Raw genomic sequence first — 21,315 nt, 5'->3', positions numbered from 1 at the left:
TATCAGTTATAATGAAACAATAATACAAGTTTTGATAACATACTGATAGAGGTGAATACTTTTACCTTGATTTTTCTATCTCTGATGATATGTAGCCGACTAAATACGTACACGTGGTGTTGCTACTTTTCAGCAAAATATATGATAATTGTTTCATGAGTGGTCTTAAAATATAGTTTATTCTGTTTTATTTAAACGCATTGAAACGCGTTCGTGAGAGTGGTTTTAATTTGGAAAGTAATAACCGGAAGTATAGTTGTTTCCTGCTCGCTTGCGTGAAACCACGTAACTGGTTTGGTTGGAAGTGGGAGTGTAAAGATGGTTGCTACTGTAACCAAGACAAATCTGGATGGATTCAGAAGTTTGTGGTTTTTATGTCCAATGTTTCATCTGAAAAACATCCGTGAATCAACATGTTTGTTTATTACCGTTTGTATTTTGACGAGCCAGTCGTTGGCAGACGAACAGGACTTTATAGAAGACTTTTTGAAGCGGGAATATTCTCTGGTTAAGCCATACCGAGGTAAGTTTGCTGTCAACTAGGGTAGCGCTACGTTAACGCAGACGTTTAGCTAACAAGTGTGACAGAGCTAAACGGAGTTAGCTAACGTTGGCTAATATTGGCTAACAAACTAACGTTAGCAGTTCCTGTCGTAAATGAGCATTTCACTCCTAAGCTAATGCGGCATTAGCTTAGCCGCAGAGGATAATAATTAGCTTAACTAAGGCGAACTCTTTCTTTGCCCCTCGTGCGCTAATGTCAGAATACGTGATATAAGAGCTACTATTAGCCCACAACGATGGTTGTGTAGTACCAATCATATGCCGAATTTACCATAATAACCCAATGTTTAAACAAAAGTCTGCAGTTTGAGTTTAGTTCATGTGTATTTTGCCAGTAAGTACAATTCAATTTAATTCAGAAATTCTGTGTTTCTAGTGTTTCGTTGTCCATTGACAGACTAACGTTAGCTGCTCTTGGAATCCCCATAGAGTGTATATCGATACTACCGTGAATGCTGTATCTCACAGGTACTCTACTGTTTTGCAGGGTTGGGTCTCTCTAGTTCGTCACAGTGGGATCTGATGGGCACTGCCATGGTGACACCTGACTACGTGAGGCTGACCCCAGACCTGCAGAGCAGACAGGGAGCAGTGTGGAGTCGAATTGTAAGTCCACTGTACAATATCTTTTTCGTTTTTACATAATAACGCCAATGCAACATCATTATAGGGTTGACCATTGGTGCTTTCACAAAGTATTTTTGTTTTTGATAAATTGTTCTCAGTAATGTGAATGTAATGACTAAGTTGGTAAAGCCAAATAATAAAATGGTCTTAGATGTTAAGAAAATGACTAAATGTGACTGTACTGTAGACTTTAAAAGCAGTAAAAGATATCAGTTCACACATTTATTTTAAAATTGGCCATAAATTACACATCAGCATGCCCACTTAACATGACCTTGATATGAAAGTTAGATATATTGTAAGCATTTTATGAATATAATAGACTCCTTATTTACTGACGCTATAACACTAGTTCAACCTGTTTTAAGTTCTGTCTGTTACTCAATTCTGTTCACAAATACTTACTACATATAACACATAGCACCAAAATAACCTGCTTGTCTTCATTTCATTCATTCTGTTGCTTTCCAGCCACTCTCCGTGCAGGATTGGGAGCTTCAGGTGCACTTTAAAATCCACGGCCAGGGAAAGAAGAATTTGAATGGGGACGGCATGGCTATCTGGTTAACCAAAGATCGCATGCAGAATGGTCGGTAGAAGCAGGACCGCCCTGGAGTTGTCACGTCCCGTACAATGACAAGGAACCGGTGCTACAAATCATTTGATGTGATGTGGGGGGAAAAACACAACAGACCCCAGTACTCCATGAGCATATTTTACAAAGCCTAGTGTTAGGAGCTGGCTCATGTTTGTACTCAATAAAGCTGTTACGTTTTTAAATGATAAACAAAACATACACAAACAATAAAGAAACATTGTGGGGAATGTGCTTCTGCAAAGTCGGATGATATGACTTATGCATTTCCTCTCTGTATATCCTGCACAAAGACTCCAGAGAGGGGTTAAGAAAGAAACAAATTGTAATTTTACATAACTGTGGACTATTATTATTTCTATAGAGAATGCCCAAAATGCTTGAAGACAAAACGTTCTATCGTTGAATAATTATTATACTTACACATATCACAGTCTTTGTCTGAATTCTTTTGGCAATGTTTGTTCTGTAAAATAATGTTCTGTAAATCTAAAGAGCAGCTTTTAAATGACCTTTCATGAATTATATTTATTCGCAACTATAAAGAAGTCACAATAATAACAAAAGAGATGTGTTTGAGCGGCGTAAAAACACACAAATTACAAAGTCACAAAAACCGGTCCGTTGAGCTTCATTAACCGGGCTAAACCAACTGGTGCACTGCCAAAACATTTCTAGAATTTCTGTTCCGCATGGGCGAGTAGTGGACATAAACGGCTGTTTGCTTGACAGGGCATACCGGAAGGATGTCGCATACTCAACCGAATGTCTTGTACCGAACAGTTTAATGCCCTCAATACACATCCCTTTGTGAGGAAACACCCTGATGCCCCTCACTCTGTCTTCACAGGTCCTGTGTTTGGCAACATGAACCAGTTCACTGGACTTGGAATATTTGTGGACACGTACCCCAATGCTGATAAGAACCTTGATGTGAGTGACAGTCGGTAGCTTCAGTCGCGAGTGAGCCTCTTATTGTTAGTATGAAATTATATCAAAAGTGTCATATTTCTCTCTCTACAACCCTCTTGAATGTGCAGAAGACACAGTCTGGAACTCAGGTTTGTCCCATGAGCAGGGAATGTTCTTCCATTACCTTCATACCTTCGCCGTCCCGTGCTGTCGCTTCACCTGCATGTGTTTTTAATTCACATACTGTCTGGTACAAACAGAAATAACCATAATGTTGCACTTTATGGTTCAGAAGATGGACGTGTCTGTGTTGCAGCCACAGCGTTGTGTTCACCTCACTCGTCTTCCTCACAGAGGCTGTTCCCGTTTGTGTCGGTGATGCTGGGGAACGGGACTCTGTCCTACGACCACGATTACGATGGGCGCACCACTGAGCTCGGAGGATGCGCGGCCATGACGCGCAACGCAGTCTACGACACGCTTCTCCTCGTCAGATACTCCAAAAACAGACTCACGGTATGAAACCCTCCATTAAGGTGGGATTGATGCAGTTAATTTACATCATGTTAGTCATGTCTGACAGGGTAAAAATGACTGAGTGTCTTATACGATGAAAAGGCATCAAGGCAGGTTTTAAAACCCAGGATGATAATGATGTATTGAAGTAATAAGTATGGAAAAAATAAGTTATCAGTGACTCATCCCAAGCCTTCCTCCTTCAGCTCATGGTGGACGTAGATGGCAAGCAGGAATGGAAAGACTGCGCTGACGTCACAGGACTGCGGCTGCCTTCAGGATACTTCTTCGGCGCCTCCTCGGCCACCGGAGACCTGTCAGGTATGGAATCTCAAGAATCATCTGCTTGACCACCAGGGAGTCTCTTCTTTTTTTGATTCTGTTAAGGTAAATACTCAACTTCATTGATATCTTTTGACAAACAGACCCTTTGCTATGTCCCGCCCTCGAACGCAGACTGACCAATCATAGCGTAGCATCTGCCAGCTCTGACCAGGGTCCGACAACTATCCGGCTCTTCTCCATAGACTCTCATTTAATCGTTTCAGTTGCTTCATCGTCAGGCAGGTTTTGTAAATTTTAAAAACAGCCGCAACAGTTCTATGGAGTTGGCAGATACGATGCAAGACTTTCAATCATGAGATCGGCGGTTCGATCCCCGGCTCCTCCAGTCTGTGTCGATGGGCAAGACACTGAACCCCAAAATTGCTCCTGTAGGCTGTGCCTGAGGTGTATTATGTATTAATGGGTGAATGACATGTAGTGTTAAACCAGAACACTGGAAAGCTATACAAGTCAATTTAACATTTGCCATTGGTGTTAAAATAACTGAAGAAACACTGAATTCTTTCTTCCAGTTTTAATCCCCACTTCTACTCCTTGCTCTAGATAACCATGACCTCATCTCCATGAAGCTGTACCAGCTGACCGTAGAGAGGACTCCCAAGGAGGAGGAGGAAGAGGAGGAGGTCGCCATCCCCAGAGTTGACAACATGGAGCAGTTCCAAGGTAGATTCCTGATGTTCCCTCAGGTCATCAGTTCTTTCTCACAGTCTTGACTTACTTTAGGATTCAACACTGTTGCAATTGAATGTTACCGTCACTCATAATTCTCACCAAGATTGTGTTTGATATTAGTAAACTTCGCAGCTTCCTGCTGCTGCTCAAAAAAATAATTATCAGATTTGATTTTAAAATAAACTTCCATCTTCACAGGAAACAACTAAGGTTTAGGCGATGAAACTACTTAGTTAGGTTTCGGAAAAGATCGTGGTTTGCGTTAAAATATCTACGGAAGTGGCGTTGCTTAAGTACGGAAGTCACGTCACAAATAAATCAACATTGGCTTCTCGTTTCACACACGGCACAAACTGCGGCCTCCTGGAGGAAACACAGTGTTAGTTTGACCCGTCCACCTCTCCTCATCCCACCCGTCCTGTGTGGAATTCTACTCATGTTGTCGCTCGCTAGCTATAGCATGTAGCATCCTGGGCATCACTGGGCATCACAGCACCGCGGCTTTGAGAGCACTTGTTTGCGCATTAACGTGACTAACCAATGATTTAACTTGCTGCTCGGACCACTGATTCACAAACCTGCTTGCGTGCAGTCTGTGTTCCACCACAGTCCCCGACGCTGCTCTCATCATTCATTTTGTTTCTGAAGATAGATTTGATTTTGTAGCGAGTAACGAAGGTTTCAGGGGAAATGTATCGGAGTCAAAGTATCACTTTTCTTTGCAAAATGTAGTGAAGTAAAAGTAAAAGTCAACAGAAATATGAATAGTAAAGTACAGATATCCAAAAAAATGACTTAAGTACAGTAACGAAGTATTTCTACTTCGTTCCTATACACTATTTAACCTTATAGATTAGAAATGTAAATTTCAGGGAAATCAGTTGTCGGGAACACCCGAAATAACACTGCACTGCAGTCATTACATACGTTAAATAACCCACAGAGGATGAGAACCCAACAAAGCCGAGGACTGGTTGCATTGTGGTCATCTAAAGTCATGTGTAAATTTGGATTCAAAAACACTTCTTCATCGGTCTCAAATCAGGTAACAGTGTTTCCACAGGAAGTTAGCCCTTTCTTCAGTCGGACACTCAAGATATGCAGTTTCTTTCTCAGCAATGATGCCCACGGAATAACGCAACCAAATGTTATTGTCTGAGCCTTGGTGTAAAATACATCCCTCTTCATGAAGCGTTTGTTGCGTAACGTAAACACTGCCGGGGACCTCCAATGTGTCTGCTAACGACCCCTCCTCTTGCTTTGCAGTGGAAGTCCAGGAGGAAGAGATGAGCGGAGTGCAGTTCTTCTTCACCCTCCTCTTCTCCGTCCTGGGCCTGGGTGTGCTGGCCGTGGTGGGGCTGAGCGTTTACGGTCGCTGGAAGGAAAACAAACGCAAACGTTTCTATTGACGAGAGTGCGACCCGATCGCGCGAAGATGATTTTTTTTATTTTTTTTTTATAATGTGTTGTTTCCGAATCAACATACGTCAAAGCAATGCAAAGACTGCTGTGGCGTTACTGAACCATACAATCGAACAAACAACCTTATGGGTCTGAAGGCCAGAGCCACAACAACATAATCAGCCGAGATGAATAGGTGAGCCAGATGTGAAACGTTCGTGTGTGTGTGTGTGTGTGTGTGTTTGTTTAATGGAAGGTAGATGAGCTAAACCTGATTTAATGTGATTTCTTATGTTCAAATGTGCTTATCAACTGAAAGCACAGTGGGTCTGCACTAACTGAGACACTGTAGATATCAAATATTCACCAACAGGAAGAGACCGACTAAAAGCCTCTGAGTCGATTCAAAAAGATCCCAGATGCTGTGTGTAGTTTACTGACGTCACGTCATGGATGTTGTGGTACTGCTGCATAACGTGTGGTTATCTCTCACTGCCACTCGGTGCTGCCATTGTGCAGCTTTATTTCTCTGTGAAGCTGTGAAAACCAATCAACCTGTGGATCATCGAAGACTTCTTGCTGTACTGGAAAAAAAGTTGCGCTGTATTTAAGAGCACCTTATAAGCAAAGTAAACATTTCCATCAGCTAAGATGGATTCCTGTCAGCCGGTTTGTAATGCATGGCTAAAGAAACGCGGTGCTCTATGCTGTAACCAATAAAGACAAGCTACTGCGTTCCAGTTCTGCAGACTCAAGCTCCTCTTTTATTTCCTGTTTGGCATCACGAGTTGTTTGGTTTATTTACTTCCTGGAGTAGCTCTCAGCTCTCAGTTGGGAGAAGTTGTTGCCTCTTAGCAGTAGTTTTTTTGTTATGTTAACAAAATCCCAACTTTTTCTGTGCCACTGAATTTTAACCAGACCTGTTGATAGAAAACATCTTGTTATTTCATTAATGAATTCATCTGTGGTCATGTGACCTTAGCCTTTAGCGCTAGCATGCACTGTTGTCTAATAGCCATAAGCATTGTGCAGTCAAGCTGGCACTGAGTGTTAGAGCCCTCCGTCTGTGCAGAATCAACGGAGAGGAGGCTGCTCTGTGCCGACAGGCCCCACCTCATAACATCTAGGTCACATATTGGTTCAATATGCCAACATTACCCACAATGCAACTTGGATGCAGCCGATAGCTAATGTAGCCCGGAGCCTCTAGCGGTGTGTTTTCTGATGACGGGCCTCTGATGTGAGATTTCTTCTTTCTTTTTTTTAACAAAAACTCATCAATTATTTGATTAACTAATGTCATTAGTGGGTAGGCCATTGCCCCAAAAGAGCACTCCACTTTTACTTTCAGTAAAGTCCAACACAATCAGAGCTCTGCTGTAGTGAAATATTTGTATGAGTGTTAACCACTGGGGAGATTTTCTGTCTTATTGTTGCAGATCTTATTTTATGGACATGGTTAGAGTCGAGACGCTGTGGTCCTCCTGAAAGGTTTACTGGTGTTTCTCTTTTCCTGTAATTGTCTCTTTACTGTATGTCAAGCTCCTTGTTGTAATCGATCATTTCACCATGTCACTTCATTATTTAAAAACTAAGTCAATTAAAATGTTCTGATCAAAACCCCTTTTGTGAAAAAGTAGGAGTGAAGAGCTTATGTTGTGATTAGGGGTGTCACGGATCACAAACCTCACGGTTCGGTTCGGATCACGGTTCAGGAGTCACGGTTCGGATAATTTTTCGGATCAACAAAGAAAAGGGGAGGAGACAAACATAACTTTGCTTTCCATTTATTAATTAAAGAACCTCAAGAGCACTTAAAGCAAAGAACTTTGGGCTATAGTCTTACATGAAAACAAAAATATTGAAGATGTCCAATTTGAAACAAAATGAAATAAATAAATAAAAATAATACATTCAAGAATTCTGTTAAGTTTAAGTGCAACATGAGGTATGTTGATATCCTCGTCCTTTGATCAATACTGAAAGAAAGAAACAGCCAGTGAGCTAGCTTCCACTGTTTACACTGAACTGAACTGCTCGGCAACAACTTGGGTCTGTTTACTTCCTGTCAGGTCATTCAAATACACAATAATGTTACATTACTGTGACATTATTTTCAAAAAGATGAGAATATCTCCATTGTGTGGGGAGAGGGTCGACCTTTCTGTGGTGACTGGAATATTATTGGGCCTGTCTAGCTTCACTCTGATGCTTCTGTCAGCACCTGAACCAGGTGTGTGTGTGTGTGTGTGACTCTCACAGAGGGGGCGTGTCTACAGCACCTGCCCCAGGTGTGTGTGTCTGTGTGACGCTCACAGAGGGGGCGTGTCTACAGCGCTGGACTAAGAATCACTCCGCCGTGGTGAAGGCAAGGCAAGTTTATTTGTATCGCACATTTCAACAACAAGGTAATTCAAAGTGCTTCACATAAAACCATTAAAAGCATCAAAACATAAGGCAAAAGAAAAGGAGATTTAAAAACAATTAAGAACATTCATTAAAACATTAAAAAACAGTACAAGAAATAAAATGCAGTAGTAAAATGCAGAAATGCAGGAAATTGATTAATATATGAATTGAATGTGGTTCAATTAAAGGCAGCAGCAAACAGAAAAGTCTTCAATCTTGATTTAAATGAGCTGAGGGTCTCAGCAGACCTGCAGCTTTCTGGGACTTTGTTCCAGATATGTGGAGCAGAAAAACTGAACGCTGCTTCTCCATGTTTAGTTCTGACTCTGGGAACAGAAAGTAGACCGGTCCCAGACGACCTGAGGGGTCGGGATGGTTCATAAGGTAGCAGCAGATCAGAGATGTATTTTGGCCCTAAACCATTCAGTGCTTTGTAAACCAACAGCAGGATTTTAAAGTCAATTCTTTGTTGGACAGGAAGCCAGTGCAAAGACCTCAGAACTGGAGTGATGTGGTCCACCCTCCTGGTCTTAGTGAGGACTCGAGCTGCAGCGTTCTGAATCAGCTGCAGCTTTCTGACGGACTTTTTACAGAGACCTGTAAACACACCGTTACAGTAGTCCAGTCTGCTGAAGATAAATGCGTGGACAAGTTTTTCCAAATCCTGTTGAGACATAAGTCCTCTAATCCTTGATATATTCTTCAGGTGATAGTAGGCTGATTTTGTAATTGTCTTGATATGGCTGTTCAGGTTGAGGTCTGAATCCATAACTACACCTAGATTTCTGGCTTGGTTTGTGGGTTTTAACATCAGTGACTGAAGCTGAGCGGTGATTTTCAATTGTTCGTCCTTGGTACCGAAAACAATTACTTCTGTTTTATCTTTGTTTAATTGAAGAAAATTCTGGCACATCCAGTTGTTGATTTGTTCAATGCAGTTACCCATCCCTTGTATGGGATTATAGTCCCCTGGTGACATAGTTATGTAGATTTGTGTATCGTCTGCATAATTATGATAACACACTTTGTTGTTTTTCATAATCTGAGCTAGTGGAAGCATGTAGATGTTGAACAGAAGAGGCCCCAGTATTGAACCTTGGGGAACACCACATGTCATTTTAGTCAGCTCCGATGTGTAATGAGCCACAGACACAAAGTATTCTCGGCCCTTCAAGTAGGATTCAAACCAGTTAAGTGCTGTGCCAGAGAGTCCCACCCAGATTTTTAGTCTTTCTAGGAGTATGGCATGGTCGACCGTGTCGAATGCAGCACTGAGATCTAGTAAGACTAAGACTGAACTTCTGCCATTGTCTATGTTTAAGTGGATGTCGTTGAAAACCTTAACAAGAGCAGTTTCAGTGCTGTGGTGCTGTCGAAAGCCTGACTGGAAAACATCAAAGCAGTTATTTACGGTCAAGAAGTCGGTCAGCTGTTGGAAAACCGCTTTTTCAATTATTTTACTCAAAAATGGGAGGTTTGATATTGGCCTATAATTTTTCATCGTTGCGGAGTCTAAACTAACCTTCTTTAGGAGCGGTTTAATAACTGCAGTTTTTAGGGCTTGTGGGAAGACACCTGAGAGAAGGGATGTGTTTACAATTTGTAAAAGATCAGTGGTCATGCAGTTTGAAATATTTTTGAAAAAGTGTGTTGGTAGAATATCCAAGCAGCAGGAGGATGACTTCAGATGTTGTATAATGTCTTCTAGGCTTCTACGGTCGATTGAGTGAAATTGTGTCATGATATTTGAATGGATGTTATTCAGAGATCGGGACAACACATATCCTGTGGTTGATGTGGAGGCACTGACTGCTTGTCTAATTTTCTGAATTTTGTCAGTAAAAAAGGAGGCAAATTGATTGCATGCCCAGGTGGATTGGAGCTCAGCAGCTACCGACACTGGAGGGTTTGTTAGCCTGTCGACGGTAGCAAATAAGGCGCGTGTGTTGTTCTTGTTTTTGGTTATGATGTCAGAGAAGAATGACTGCCTTGCATTTCTAAGTTCCAAATTATATTTGCGAAGTCTCTATTTATAGATGTCACAGTGAACCTGGAGATTAGTTTTTCGCCACCTGCGCTCAGCTTTCCGACACTCTCGTTTCTCTATTTTGACCAGCGTAGCATTTCTCCAAGGAGATCTTTGTTTACCCGAGACAACCTTCACTTTAGTGGGTGCAATGGCATCAATAATATTTTTAACTTTAAAATTGAAGCCATCTACAAGCTCATTGACTGAGAGGCAAGAGAGGGCTGGTGTGGAGGAGAACTTCTGAATAAATAGTTCACTGGTGTTTTCAGAGATGTAACGCTTTGTCACAACCTTGGTTTGGACATTTGTGTGCAAGGAGATTGCACTCTCAAAGAAAACACAGAAATGATCAGAGAGTGCAACATCAGTCACAGCAACCTTGGAAATGTTTACACCTTTGGTGATGGTTAGGTCCAGAGTGTGCCCCTTGTTGTGGGTGGGTCCTGTCACATGCTGAGTCAGATCATAGTTATCAAGGACACCACATAATTCTATAGACTCTCTGTCCTGGGGATTATCAACATGGATATTAAAATCACCAACAATAACAACACAGTCAAAATCAATATAGATTACAGACAGCAGTTCAGTAAACTCATCAAAGAAGGTTGCACAGTATTTAGGCGGTCTGTAAATGTTTAGGAATAAAGCTTGAGTGGAATTCAGAGCCACATATTCAAAAGAACTAAAATGACCAAAGGACATCTGCTTGCATTGAAGAGAATCATTAAATAAAATAGCAACTCCACCTCCTTTCTTATGCGCTCTTGTTTCGCTCATGAAACTGAAGTTGGGAGGTGTTGATTCAATAAGAACAGCTGCACTGTTATCTTGATTTAACGAAGTTTCAGTTAAAAACAAAATGTCCAGTTTGTGCCGAACAATAAAATCATTGATTAAAAATGTTTTTCCTGACACAGACCTGACCGCGGAGGCTCCTCCTCTTTAGAGTCGATCATCTACATATTTCTAAAAGCTAGTGCGTAGACAGAAGCCTCCGTCGTCTCTCCTCCAACCTATGTGTCTTCCTCCTCATACCTGTCTGTCGTCACATGACACCGGGAACACCAACATACCGCTCACTGCATCTCCCACTGGAAATACTGCTGGATACAGTGTAGTTCAAGGTAAGAACTCAGGTAATGAATCTTTTTTGTTATGACGGATGAGTCAATCCCACTAACTACACAATAACTCTGTACATTTTTGTTAAAAAAATTGCTTGATTTGTGAAGAACAACACAACAAAAACTCAATAAATTCAGTAATAAAGGTATATACAATATCCCTATTGTTATACAAGTAGTGATGTCGAGAAAATATTAAAGTATACATTGACAGCCTATAATAAATGTATGTCACTGGTGGTTGTGCTAACCCGCCCTAATGAAACTCGTTTGCAGATGTTTAGGTACAAACTTGCAACAAATGGTTAATGTGGAGATAAGAGCAGGTCACAATGATTAACTGGAGCCTGAATAGGTCACTGGTGTCCATTGTGCCCGATGGCTCAGTGTTGCCATATCAAACAGTGATGTCCTGTAAACACTCTGCCACCGCGAGGAGCAGCAACATCACTTGTTTTCCTTGACGAGTATTGCAGGATAGCATTTGCTCTAAAATATGTAATTCTGTATGTTACTGTAACTAGTTTTAAGCGACCAATTTGTGGACTCTTACAGATTTGATTTTTTGTGAGGAAGACTGTCGGGAAGGATGAACCGCTCGTGTGTGAACTACTTGAAAACTATGGTGATAAGTCTCAACTTCCTGTGCTGGGTAGGTGGTTTAAACAGTGGTGTAAGGTAGTTGCAAAGGGTCCCAGATCAATTCAATTTATTTGTATAGTATAAATCACAAATTTGCCTCAGAGGTCTTTACAATCTGTACAACATACAACATCCTCTGTCTCAGGACCCTCGCGTCGGAATAGAAAAAAACCTCCTGGGAGAGCAACAAAGGAGGGATCCCTCTCCCAGGATGCGCAGAAGTGCAATAGATGTCATGTGTACAGAATGGAGTCCAATTCATAAAATATAAATGATTCATATCATGATGGAAAACATTATGGCAACAGTGGATATAAAATAATAAAAGTATTAATGGTACCCCACAGTCTAGGTCTATAGCAGCTTATCTGGGCTGGGCTAAGGCAAACCTGAGCCAGCCCTAACCATAAACCTGAGCCAGCCCTAACCATAAACCTGAGCCAGCCCTAACCATAAACCTGAGCCAGCCCTAACTATAAAGCTGAGCCAGCCCTAACTATAAACCTGAGCCAGCCCTAACTATAAAGCTGAGCCAGCCCTAACTATAAACCTGAGCCAGCCCTAACTATAAACCTGAGCCAGCCCTAACTATAAACCTGAGCCAGCCCTAACTATAAACCTGAGCCAGCCCTAACTATAAACCTGAGCCAGCCCTAACTATAAACCTGAGCCAGCCCTAATTATAAACCTGAGCCAGCCCTAATTATAAACCTGAGCCAGCCCTAACTATAAACCTGAGCCAGCCCTAACTATAAACCTGAGCCAGCCCTAATTATAAACCTGAGCCAGCCCTAATTATAAACCTGAGCCAGCCCTAACTATAAACCTGAGCCAGCCCTAACTATAAACCTGAGCCAGCCCTAATTATAAACCTGAGCCAGCCCTAACTATAAACCTGAGCCAGCCCTAATTATAAACCTGAGCCAGCCCTAATTATAAACCTGAGCCAGCCCTAATTATAAACCTGAGCCAGCCCTAATCATAAACCTGAGCCAGCCCTAATTATAAACCTGAGCCAGCCCTAACTATAAACCTGAGCCAGCCCTAACTATAAACCTGAGCCAGCGCTAACCATAAACCTGAGCCAGCCCTAATTATAAACCTGAGTCAGCCCTAACTATAAACCTGAGCCAGCCCTAACTATAAACCTGAGCCAGCGCTAACCATAAACCTGAGCCAGCCCTAATTATAAACCTGAGCCAGCCCTAACTATAAACCGGAGCCAGCCCTAACTATAAACCTGAGCCAGCCCTAACTATAAACCTGAGCCAGCCCTAACTATAAACCTGAGTCAGCCCTAAATATAAACCTGAGCCAGCCCTAATTATAAACCTGAGCCAGCCCTAATTATAAACCTGAGCCAGCGCTAACCATAAACCTGAGCCAGCCCTAATTATAAACCTGAGCCAGCCCTAATTATAAACCTGAGCCAGCGCTAACCATAAACCTAACTATAAGCAGTTATGACCGCTCGCTCGGCTTGCAGACGTGCGCGGCTTGTCGGTCTTGACAGAATTTGTGCCTACTTTATGCTGCCGTGTATTGTGTCGTCACATGAGCAAATAGGGGCTCGATAGTTGACAATGTACATATTTCCCAGCAATCTTTGCATATCTGTATATGGCAACAAAAAAAGAAATCAAAGAAAAATAAGTGATTCATTGAATTGGTTGTTTTTTAATGTGTATTCATGGTTTTTATAGTTCAGGTATTTTACACAAAAAAAGGTACAAAAATCATGAGAGAGATGGGTTTGCCTTTTCGAGGGCATAAATCGAACCATTTCTAGCTCGTTGAGTTCTTCTTCAAACACAAACGAGCGTATTTTCGAGGTGCCGATCTGAATCACACGTAGGGGTCCGTTCTCCATCCAAATGCATAAATAACTAAATAAACAAAAAATAGTTTAGTGGTTCCCAACAGGAAGAAAATAATGTTTTGTTGTACTTCTTAGTACTCCTTAAACAGTTATTCATGAAAAACATGTGAGCCGTACATTTGGGGGAACTGCTAACTAAGAATTATTTTTAGGGATCTAAAGCCATAAAGGTTTTGAACCACAGGTTTAATATTGATGATGTATTTTAGAGGCTTATGTTTTTATTTAGAATCTTTTGTGAAAGATATTTAGTACCTACAGCTGTAAAATAATGTAAAGGAGTAACGGGTGCAACATTTCCCTCTGAAATTAAGTGTAGAAGTATAAAGTAGCATAAAATGAAAAGACATTAGTACAAAGTGCCTCAAATGTGTACTGAAGTACTTTCCACCAATGAAAATGGATCGATATTCCAGAGGTTTTCTATGCAAAGAATTGTTGGACACAAGCATATTTTGCCTATATTTTGATCCTGACTTAATGTGTGACATTGGTTGAGTGATTTTCCAATCGAAAATGTCTCAAAGAAGTTGTCTCGTGGGAATAAAATGATTTAATCTGGAGGTGTGAACATTTCATTGTTATGCTGGCTGCATGCTGTGCAGTCGAACCACATTTCATAATGCAGAATATTAACGTGAGGTGTCTCTCCTGTGCGTGTTGGAGCTGTGCGGCGCCTTTGTGGTGGCCTTAGGAGAGTTCCAGGTGATTCACTCCAGGTTCGCCTCCCTCGTCACCACCTTCTGGCCCATCTTCCCCGCCAACACCCTGGTGGTCACCGGCACCATCGTTACCTGCGTGTGTTACCTGGGAGTGTTCGGAGGCTTGAAGGAGAACCGCTGCATGCTCATTAATGTGAGTACGAGACAGGATTAAATAGTAAAGGTGGCTGTTTAGTTTATGCTGTTCATGTTAGTTTGATCATTCTAAAAACATTGGCCTATATGCACATACATGGCAAACTGAAGCACAGATCATTCAAACCAGAGATTTTCTGATAGCATTTTTGCCGTCCCAATTCCTGAACCTTTGCTGATACCTAGTACCGATCCAATAAAAAAATGTATACTGTAAACTAAGTGTCTTAAAACATGCACTCTCTCTAATGTCCATCAGGGGGCGACACTTCTGGTTGCAAAAAGAAGTCTGATTGTATAGAAGTCTATGAGAAAATAACAAGTCTTCTTCAATACAGCATGATGTTCATTTCGTAAATGATGGTCCATTTAGAGTCAAATAGACCATAAGATAGTGCAGGGGTTCTTAACCTTTTTGACCTCGGGGCCCAACTTTTCAAGTACAAAGTGTCCCGGGGCCCACTCTGACTATATGCATCAAAAGTGTCAGACAACCTGTAGGTCATACAGAAACAGAGCAGTGGGCCTTTGGAGTCAGTAAAAATTTAAGATTTTTGTCTGCATAAAATAAAAAAGTATCTTTCAGTATAAATAACTGCCGGTGGCTGTATCTGTACAGGTAAAGGACAGTATAGGGCTGTAACTACACTATCAGTGAACAACTGCCTCACATTTGAAGAAGATTGGACAAAGTATGACCATTCTACAGTGTGTCTTCATGAAGAGATCCAGGCGGAGCTCTAAAAGGACATTTGGAGACCCAAATGGCCACATGGTACCCAAATGATGTTCTGACACACTAAAGGTGTTTCTCCCTTTATATTTTGATATTATATTATTTTCCTTTTATTATTAGCCTTTGCAAATTGCAAAAACTATGTATATATGGTCGAAGACATGGTGTGTGAGTAGCGGACTTGCTGTGCTTAATGGCTGCGACCGAGCGCACGAACGAGAATGAGAATAGCTCAGTTACGCAAATGTTGGTTGACAGCTAATGGTTAAAGGAGGATAAGGTTTGTACTATAAGTACTAGCGTTTTCTGAAGCCAGTAGCTCCATGGTAACATCCGCTAGCACGTTGTCGGGTCTGTAATGTGTCTTTTTCCGTCGAAATGCTGCAAGATACGACTTGCAGCGGTTATGGCGACTTTGGACAGTGTGTGTGGGCTCCTTTTGTGGAGAAACCATAAGAAATGAAAGAAAATCGATGATTTCTTTGCAAAGATGAGGATTTTGGGCATGCTGGGATACCAGACACGGACATGTTTTGTGACGTATTTGCGCAAACAAGCCGTAGGAACGGAAGGGGAGGGGATCGAGGATGCCGGTGTTGAACAGGCAAAACCCTTGTTAAATAAATGAGATGATAAAATGTGATGATCACAAAGACATTTATTATCATGTGTATGTAAACCTGCATACACAACAAGAAGCCCAACAGACTTTCCCACGAGCGTTGGATGTTTCGTCGCTACGTGTCTCTTTATTTTTGAAGGCTTCAGTGCTTCGTTTGATAGCATTAGCCCACATTCCACACACTGAGCCCTCGGCTCTGCCTCGTTGCCTCCGTTCACAAAGCCGGACTTAAGAAAGTCAGGGTTGTACTTGCACACACATTTAGACTTTTGGGGGGTATGGCACCACTGTCATCTTCATTTTTTCTTTTTAAAAACTTATCCATAACTTTTGCTACAGGCTAGCGGCTAGCTGAGTGTCTTCTTCTGCTTAGTGTAGCTTGTTAAACAACTGACTGACGCATTACCGCCACCAGGTGGTGGGAAGCTATATTGTAACTGAGCGTCTCATGGATAACAGTGATATCTCTGGTGTCTTCAATTGATAACCTATGCGGTCCCGCGGCCCTCGCGGCCCACAGGTGCAAAACTGAAAGTTTTTCGCGGCCCTCTAGGTGGCGCTCTGGTTGGCCCTATGGTTAAGAATCACTGAGATAGTGTATGTAGGCTTTAGGGCGGGGCTACCATGGGGTTGTCCGGTCTGGGAGTTGTCTGTGTTTTCGTTTTACAATTTTAACCCTTTCACAGTGTGTTTTCAGTTCATGAAGATGCATTGTAACATTTTGGTCTCGTTCAGCGTTCGGTTGTACTTAGCTCCAACTTCTTGGGTCACTTCTGGTTCCAATAAAACAAGATGGCAACTGACAAAACGCCGAACTCGAGGCTTCAAAGTGGCAGTCCACAAACCAATGGGTGACGTCACGACGAATATGTCCACTTCTTGTATACAGTCTATCGTAGCAGGTGACACGTGTTGTTGTTGTTGCTTCTCCTGTGTAGCATAAATGAGCTGATGCATGATATGATAAGGTGATAAAGGATCGGCGCATATACTCACAAACTCACCGATACCCGATCCAGCATTTTTCGGCTTACTGCAAACTCACTCATATTTGAATCTGATTTTCACCGACTCCAGTTCTTCGTCCTGTTGTTCATCCTGATGCTGGTGGAGTTAGCCATGGGCTGTGTGTTCCTGGTCTACAGCAGAGAGGTAGGAGACTTTATGCACAATCCATTTGTCGAAGCTGATTTATACTGTAGGTTGATTTGATTGATATGTCACTATTGGGAATATTTTCACCTCAAACAGCTTGGTAGTCAGAATTTTGCAAAGTGAAACTCTCCAAATGAACATGGACTGGTAGAGGGACAACCACCGCTGGTCTCTCCGCCAGCACATGCTGCCATGAAACTAGAGGCCGTTGTCTTTACTGTCCATCGGGCAGCAGTATATTGCAGATAGTGTATCTTGCCTTGTCTGTCGTGCAGATTGACACATACTTTGAGAGAGACCTGATGAGAAGCCTGGAGATCTACAGACAGTCCGGTTCAGAAAGCAACACGACCATTAAAGATGACTTCGATGCTGTCCAGCACCTGGTAAATGATCGGCTACTCTGCTTCATCAACTTAAAATGAACCCCATCGCTAGTAATAAGTCATTCACTTTTCCCCGCTCATTCCACTGAAGTAGGGTGTTTTTTTTGGTACAGTTTAGGTGCTGTGGAGTTCATGGTGTGGCAGACTGGAAGGGTAACATCCCAATCTCCTGTTGTAGGGAGGACCCCTGTAGCACCCTAATTCACACAAACTGGCAAGAGGTATTAAGAGAATTAATAACATTCTGTTTAATAATTGTCCTCCACGTGTCTGTGACTTTTGTACTCGACCCTCCTTCCTGTTCATTATTCTGTTCTCTTCATGACTCTAGTCTATTTATTTTTTACTGTAACTCTAAACAGTTGCTTTGCTGTAAACGTGCACATATGCGCAGCGAATTCACTCTGTATTAATAAAGGATCACCGTAGAGAGTTTGTCTTTCAGGGTTGTCTCGTGAAACTGAAGGACTGGTTTTCCAGAAACTATCGTAGCACAGGCGCAGGCGTTGTCACGATGTTTATCCTACAGGTACGTACATCTTATTTTCCTCATTGTGAGGCTCAAAGGGATAGTTCAACCCCTTGGCTCAGTTGTTATGATGAACGCCAAGGGTGTGTTAGGGCCATTGTATGGAAAACAAAAACAAAAAAATGACCCTGCCTGGGGAGGGGGGTAATGCTCAGAGAAAAAAACGAATTTAAGTTGTAAATTCATGAGAAGAAAACGTGTCTATTCTCTAAATTTAAAGTGGTGAATCTCCAACAAAAACTCACAAAGTCAGGAGAAAATAACTTGCATATTCTCTGAGATTATATAAACTCAACTTCACAAAGTCACCAATGAATTCTGACATGTATGGTAAATGTATCCAACGGCCCAGATCAAGCTGACAGGGAGATAGCGACGGACTTGGCAAAATGATCTATATCTACAAAATACATAATATATGTAAATAAGATGAATTGGATGATATTTGTGTTCAGTATAAAACATGTTACCTGTGTCCCTAATATATAAGACAAATAAAATAAAGCTAAATTGTGAGGGGAAATGTCTAAAAAAAAAACATAATTCCTGACAATGTGTTACATTGTTACATTTGAGATGCACAATCAGGCATTTTCAGTCTTAATGAATTTCAGATTGCTTTTCTTAGGAATACTGCACCCTTCCACAGGCTAAGTAATTATTATATATATTTACAGACAATCTCCCTAATAGGCTGTTTTGGTCTCCAGCAACTCCTGAGGGAAATATGTCTCTTTAGCTGCTAAATGCTCCACTATGCACATCAGCTAGTTTCTAACTGGGTCCGTCTTCTATTTGATCTCGGCAGGAAGTGTACAGAGGGCTCATCGAAGCTTTTAGTTTTGTGTCTTTCAAAATCATTATTTCATAGATGTTTAACTTTATTTTGTTCTTGTTGTCTTTCTTTTCAGTTGATTTGTCTGTCCATCACCGTCCCTCTCTTTTGCCACTTCAGTCGACAAGGACTGGGTTACCAGTGAACCAGGGCCAATAAAACTGACTTTCTCTCTGTCGACAGGTTGATTTTCCCTGTATCAGCTGTTTATTAATCTGTGTCAAGTACCCAATAGGAAGAAAAAGAAGCCATTTCCAGCCAACAGGAGAACAAGCGGTAATTCTTTGACCAGGGACAAGCTGAGGACGACAGCTTATTATCACTATTGACAATTTCCTTTGAGGTGACAGAGCTTTGAATGTGATTTGATAAACAGAATTGGAGACATTTCATTTGTAGACATATAACATTATAAATAAGACCTGTCCTAACCCACAAAGTGCTAGACTAGATGATATGCACTATTTTGGACACATGCCCTTCCAAATTTGTTGGACTTCAAAACATTTTGAACTCGACTTAGACAAATCCAAATCCGACATGGGTATTGAACCCCCCCCAAAAATCTTTCATTATTATTTTACCTCATTCACTTTTGAGTTTTCAATATTTTCCTATTTTTGATTATGTGCATGTAAACTAAACATGTAAATACTCCAGCGCGCATGCTGATTAAAACACAGTTATTTCCATTTGTCCGATGTTTTTGTGTGTGTTCAGTCTTTGGTCTCTAAGTTGAAGCTTGGGTGACAGGTCACCTTAATGTAAGAAGGTGTTATTTATTATTTGGCAGAGCTGAATTTGTAGTTGCAGAGAACCGCTTCTCTTTTTTATATTACCTGTAAGAAATTCCGAACACTCTAAATCACATCAACCTAAAATATGCGCTTGCAACTCCACTTGATTGTTTTTCAAATTTAAAATTGCTTCCCTTTTAAATGATTAGCTTTGTTTCGGTTGATTCTGATTCTTAGAAAAATAATGCCCCATTCCTGATACTATGCAAGGAAACTACAACTATAATCCTTGATATTGTGTGTAACATGGCTGTTTTAAGAATTCATATGATAAACCAGTTATTAATCAGTTATATGGTAGTGTGTGAGGTAGCTTAACTAGCATTTGTTCTGGCCACTGCTGTTGTTGTAGGGCTTTTTTGTTTTGTCTGATGGAAACATTAGTTATTAGATTTTCACAATTTCTAATAGAACAGCAATAGTCAATGAGCTGCTGGCACATGTTCTGTATCTGGTTCAGAGTGAAACATATTGGAAAACCCAGTGTCACCAAGCCTTTTAGTGCATGGATGATAAACAGGCTTATGAAGTGTTGTATATTTACATAGAGGTGAACAGTTAAAACGCAATACCTTTTTCAAAATAATGAAAATGAGGTGTTTGCTAAACAAGATTTTAGTTATCATGTAACTTTAAGGCTATGATGTCATCAAGTGCATATTATATCTATATATATTTTACACCAATGGGCTTAATAGGTTTGCAACGGTAATGCTAGATGCTCAAATGTCGTCACGGTTTTTAAGGTTAAGATACCCACCATATTATCTGCCCAAAACATTCACCAGTTTCCTTGTTGCTGCTGTTTATATTCCTCCTGATGGAAATACAATAAAATACACAACTGTTTTTGTTCACCTTGGGACTGGTAAATTCCTGCCCACTGCCATTAGACTTCATAATAAAACACCTCGGGCCAGATCGTCGTCCTTCACATGACTACAACGCTACACGGCTGTTGCTTGTTGTTGGTGATCCTGGCTCTACTGTCCAGGTTGTTTAGTTTAGTTTACTAGTTGCTAATTTTAGAAGGATTCTATCAATAGAAGCTTATCAATACAGATACTTTTTCAATGCTTAAGAGAGGGGACATCATGTTGTTCTATTGCTGCTTCACTACAAGTGCACTAAACTAAAATCAGGGACTACAACTGCATTTTGTGGTGCACATCAGCAACGTAAATTAACCTTGAACATAACTTGAACATTAAAATGAGTTAGCTGGAACATTAAAGGTACCATATTACTGGACTTCTTACTGGAACTGAAACGATGTACTGGGATTCAACTCTTTGACTCTTTAAGTGAACATTATTCGGTAAGTGAATAATATGAATGGCTCCTGCTCTAGCGCTGCAGTGTTGCTGGATTGATTTGTCATGCTTGACATTGTATGTGACTGGTTCTTGTCATTGTGTTAATTACATTGATTCTGACATGTCCGTTAATGACGAAGCATTCCGTCATCGCGTGTTATTTCGGACATTTGATTCTCTGTTTGAATCAGTAGGGAACAGCTAACGCTGTTGTTTCCCCGCTAGCCTCCCCGAACACACGCCGGGCCTCAGCTGTTTTTTGTTATTGTTCCGGGTTCAAAAGGTCACACATCCCGTTGCCTGTTACGTGAGTGCAGTCCACCGAAAACATATTTCCCACAAATTAAGCTTCTACATTTTCCAA

At 41.2% G+C, this 21,315-nt stretch overlaps 2 protein-coding genes across 3 annotated transcripts; both read left to right on the top strand.

Moving 5' to 3' along the window:
- The first annotated feature begins 310 nt into the window (after window positions 1-310).
- On the top strand, window positions 311-7,115 carry lman2lb (lectin, mannose-binding 2-like b). 2 transcript variants are annotated; one of them, XM_079269444.1, is made up of 9 exons: window positions 311-523; window positions 1,052-1,170; window positions 1,663-1,780; window positions 2,637-2,719; window positions 2,827-2,847; window positions 3,053-3,214; window positions 3,421-3,535; window positions 4,103-4,222; window positions 5,498-7,115. In XM_079269444.1, the coding sequence occupies exons 1-9, from the start codon at window positions 319-321 to the stop codon at window positions 5,638-5,640; spliced, it is 1,086 nt and encodes a 361-aa protein (XP_079125570.1). In that variant the 5' UTR covers window positions 311-318; the 3' UTR covers window positions 5,641-7,115. The 2 variants fall into 2 exon arrangements, with proteins under 2 accessions (XP_079125570.1, XP_079125571.1); XM_079269445.1 differs by lacking the exon at window positions 2,827-2,847 and having other exon boundaries at window positions 5,498-7,113.
- Window positions 7,116-11,128: 4,013 nt separating this feature from the next.
- Window positions 11,129-18,983, top strand: LOC306778860 (leukocyte surface antigen CD53; the record flags this gene model as incomplete). The annotated part of the gene is made up of 8 exons (XM_079270578.1): window positions 11,129-11,197; window positions 11,753-11,849; window positions 14,385-14,573; window positions 17,011-17,085; window positions 17,364-17,474; window positions 17,588-17,695; window positions 17,920-18,003; window positions 18,915-18,983. Exons 2-8 carry the CDS (start codon window positions 11,787-11,789, stop codon window positions 18,981-18,983), a joined length of 699 nt encoding a protein of 232 aa, XP_079126704.1. The 5' UTR covers window positions 11,129-11,197; window positions 11,753-11,786.
- Window positions 18,984-21,315: the final 2,332 nt, after the last annotated feature.

This window comes from Melanostigma gelatinosum (assembly GCF_949748355.1).
Source record: "Melanostigma gelatinosum genome assembly, chromosome: 6".
Lineage (NCBI taxonomy): Eukaryota > Metazoa > Chordata > Actinopteri > Perciformes > Zoarcidae > Melanostigma > Melanostigma gelatinosum.
This window is presented reverse-complemented; position numbering and strand designations above follow the sequence as displayed.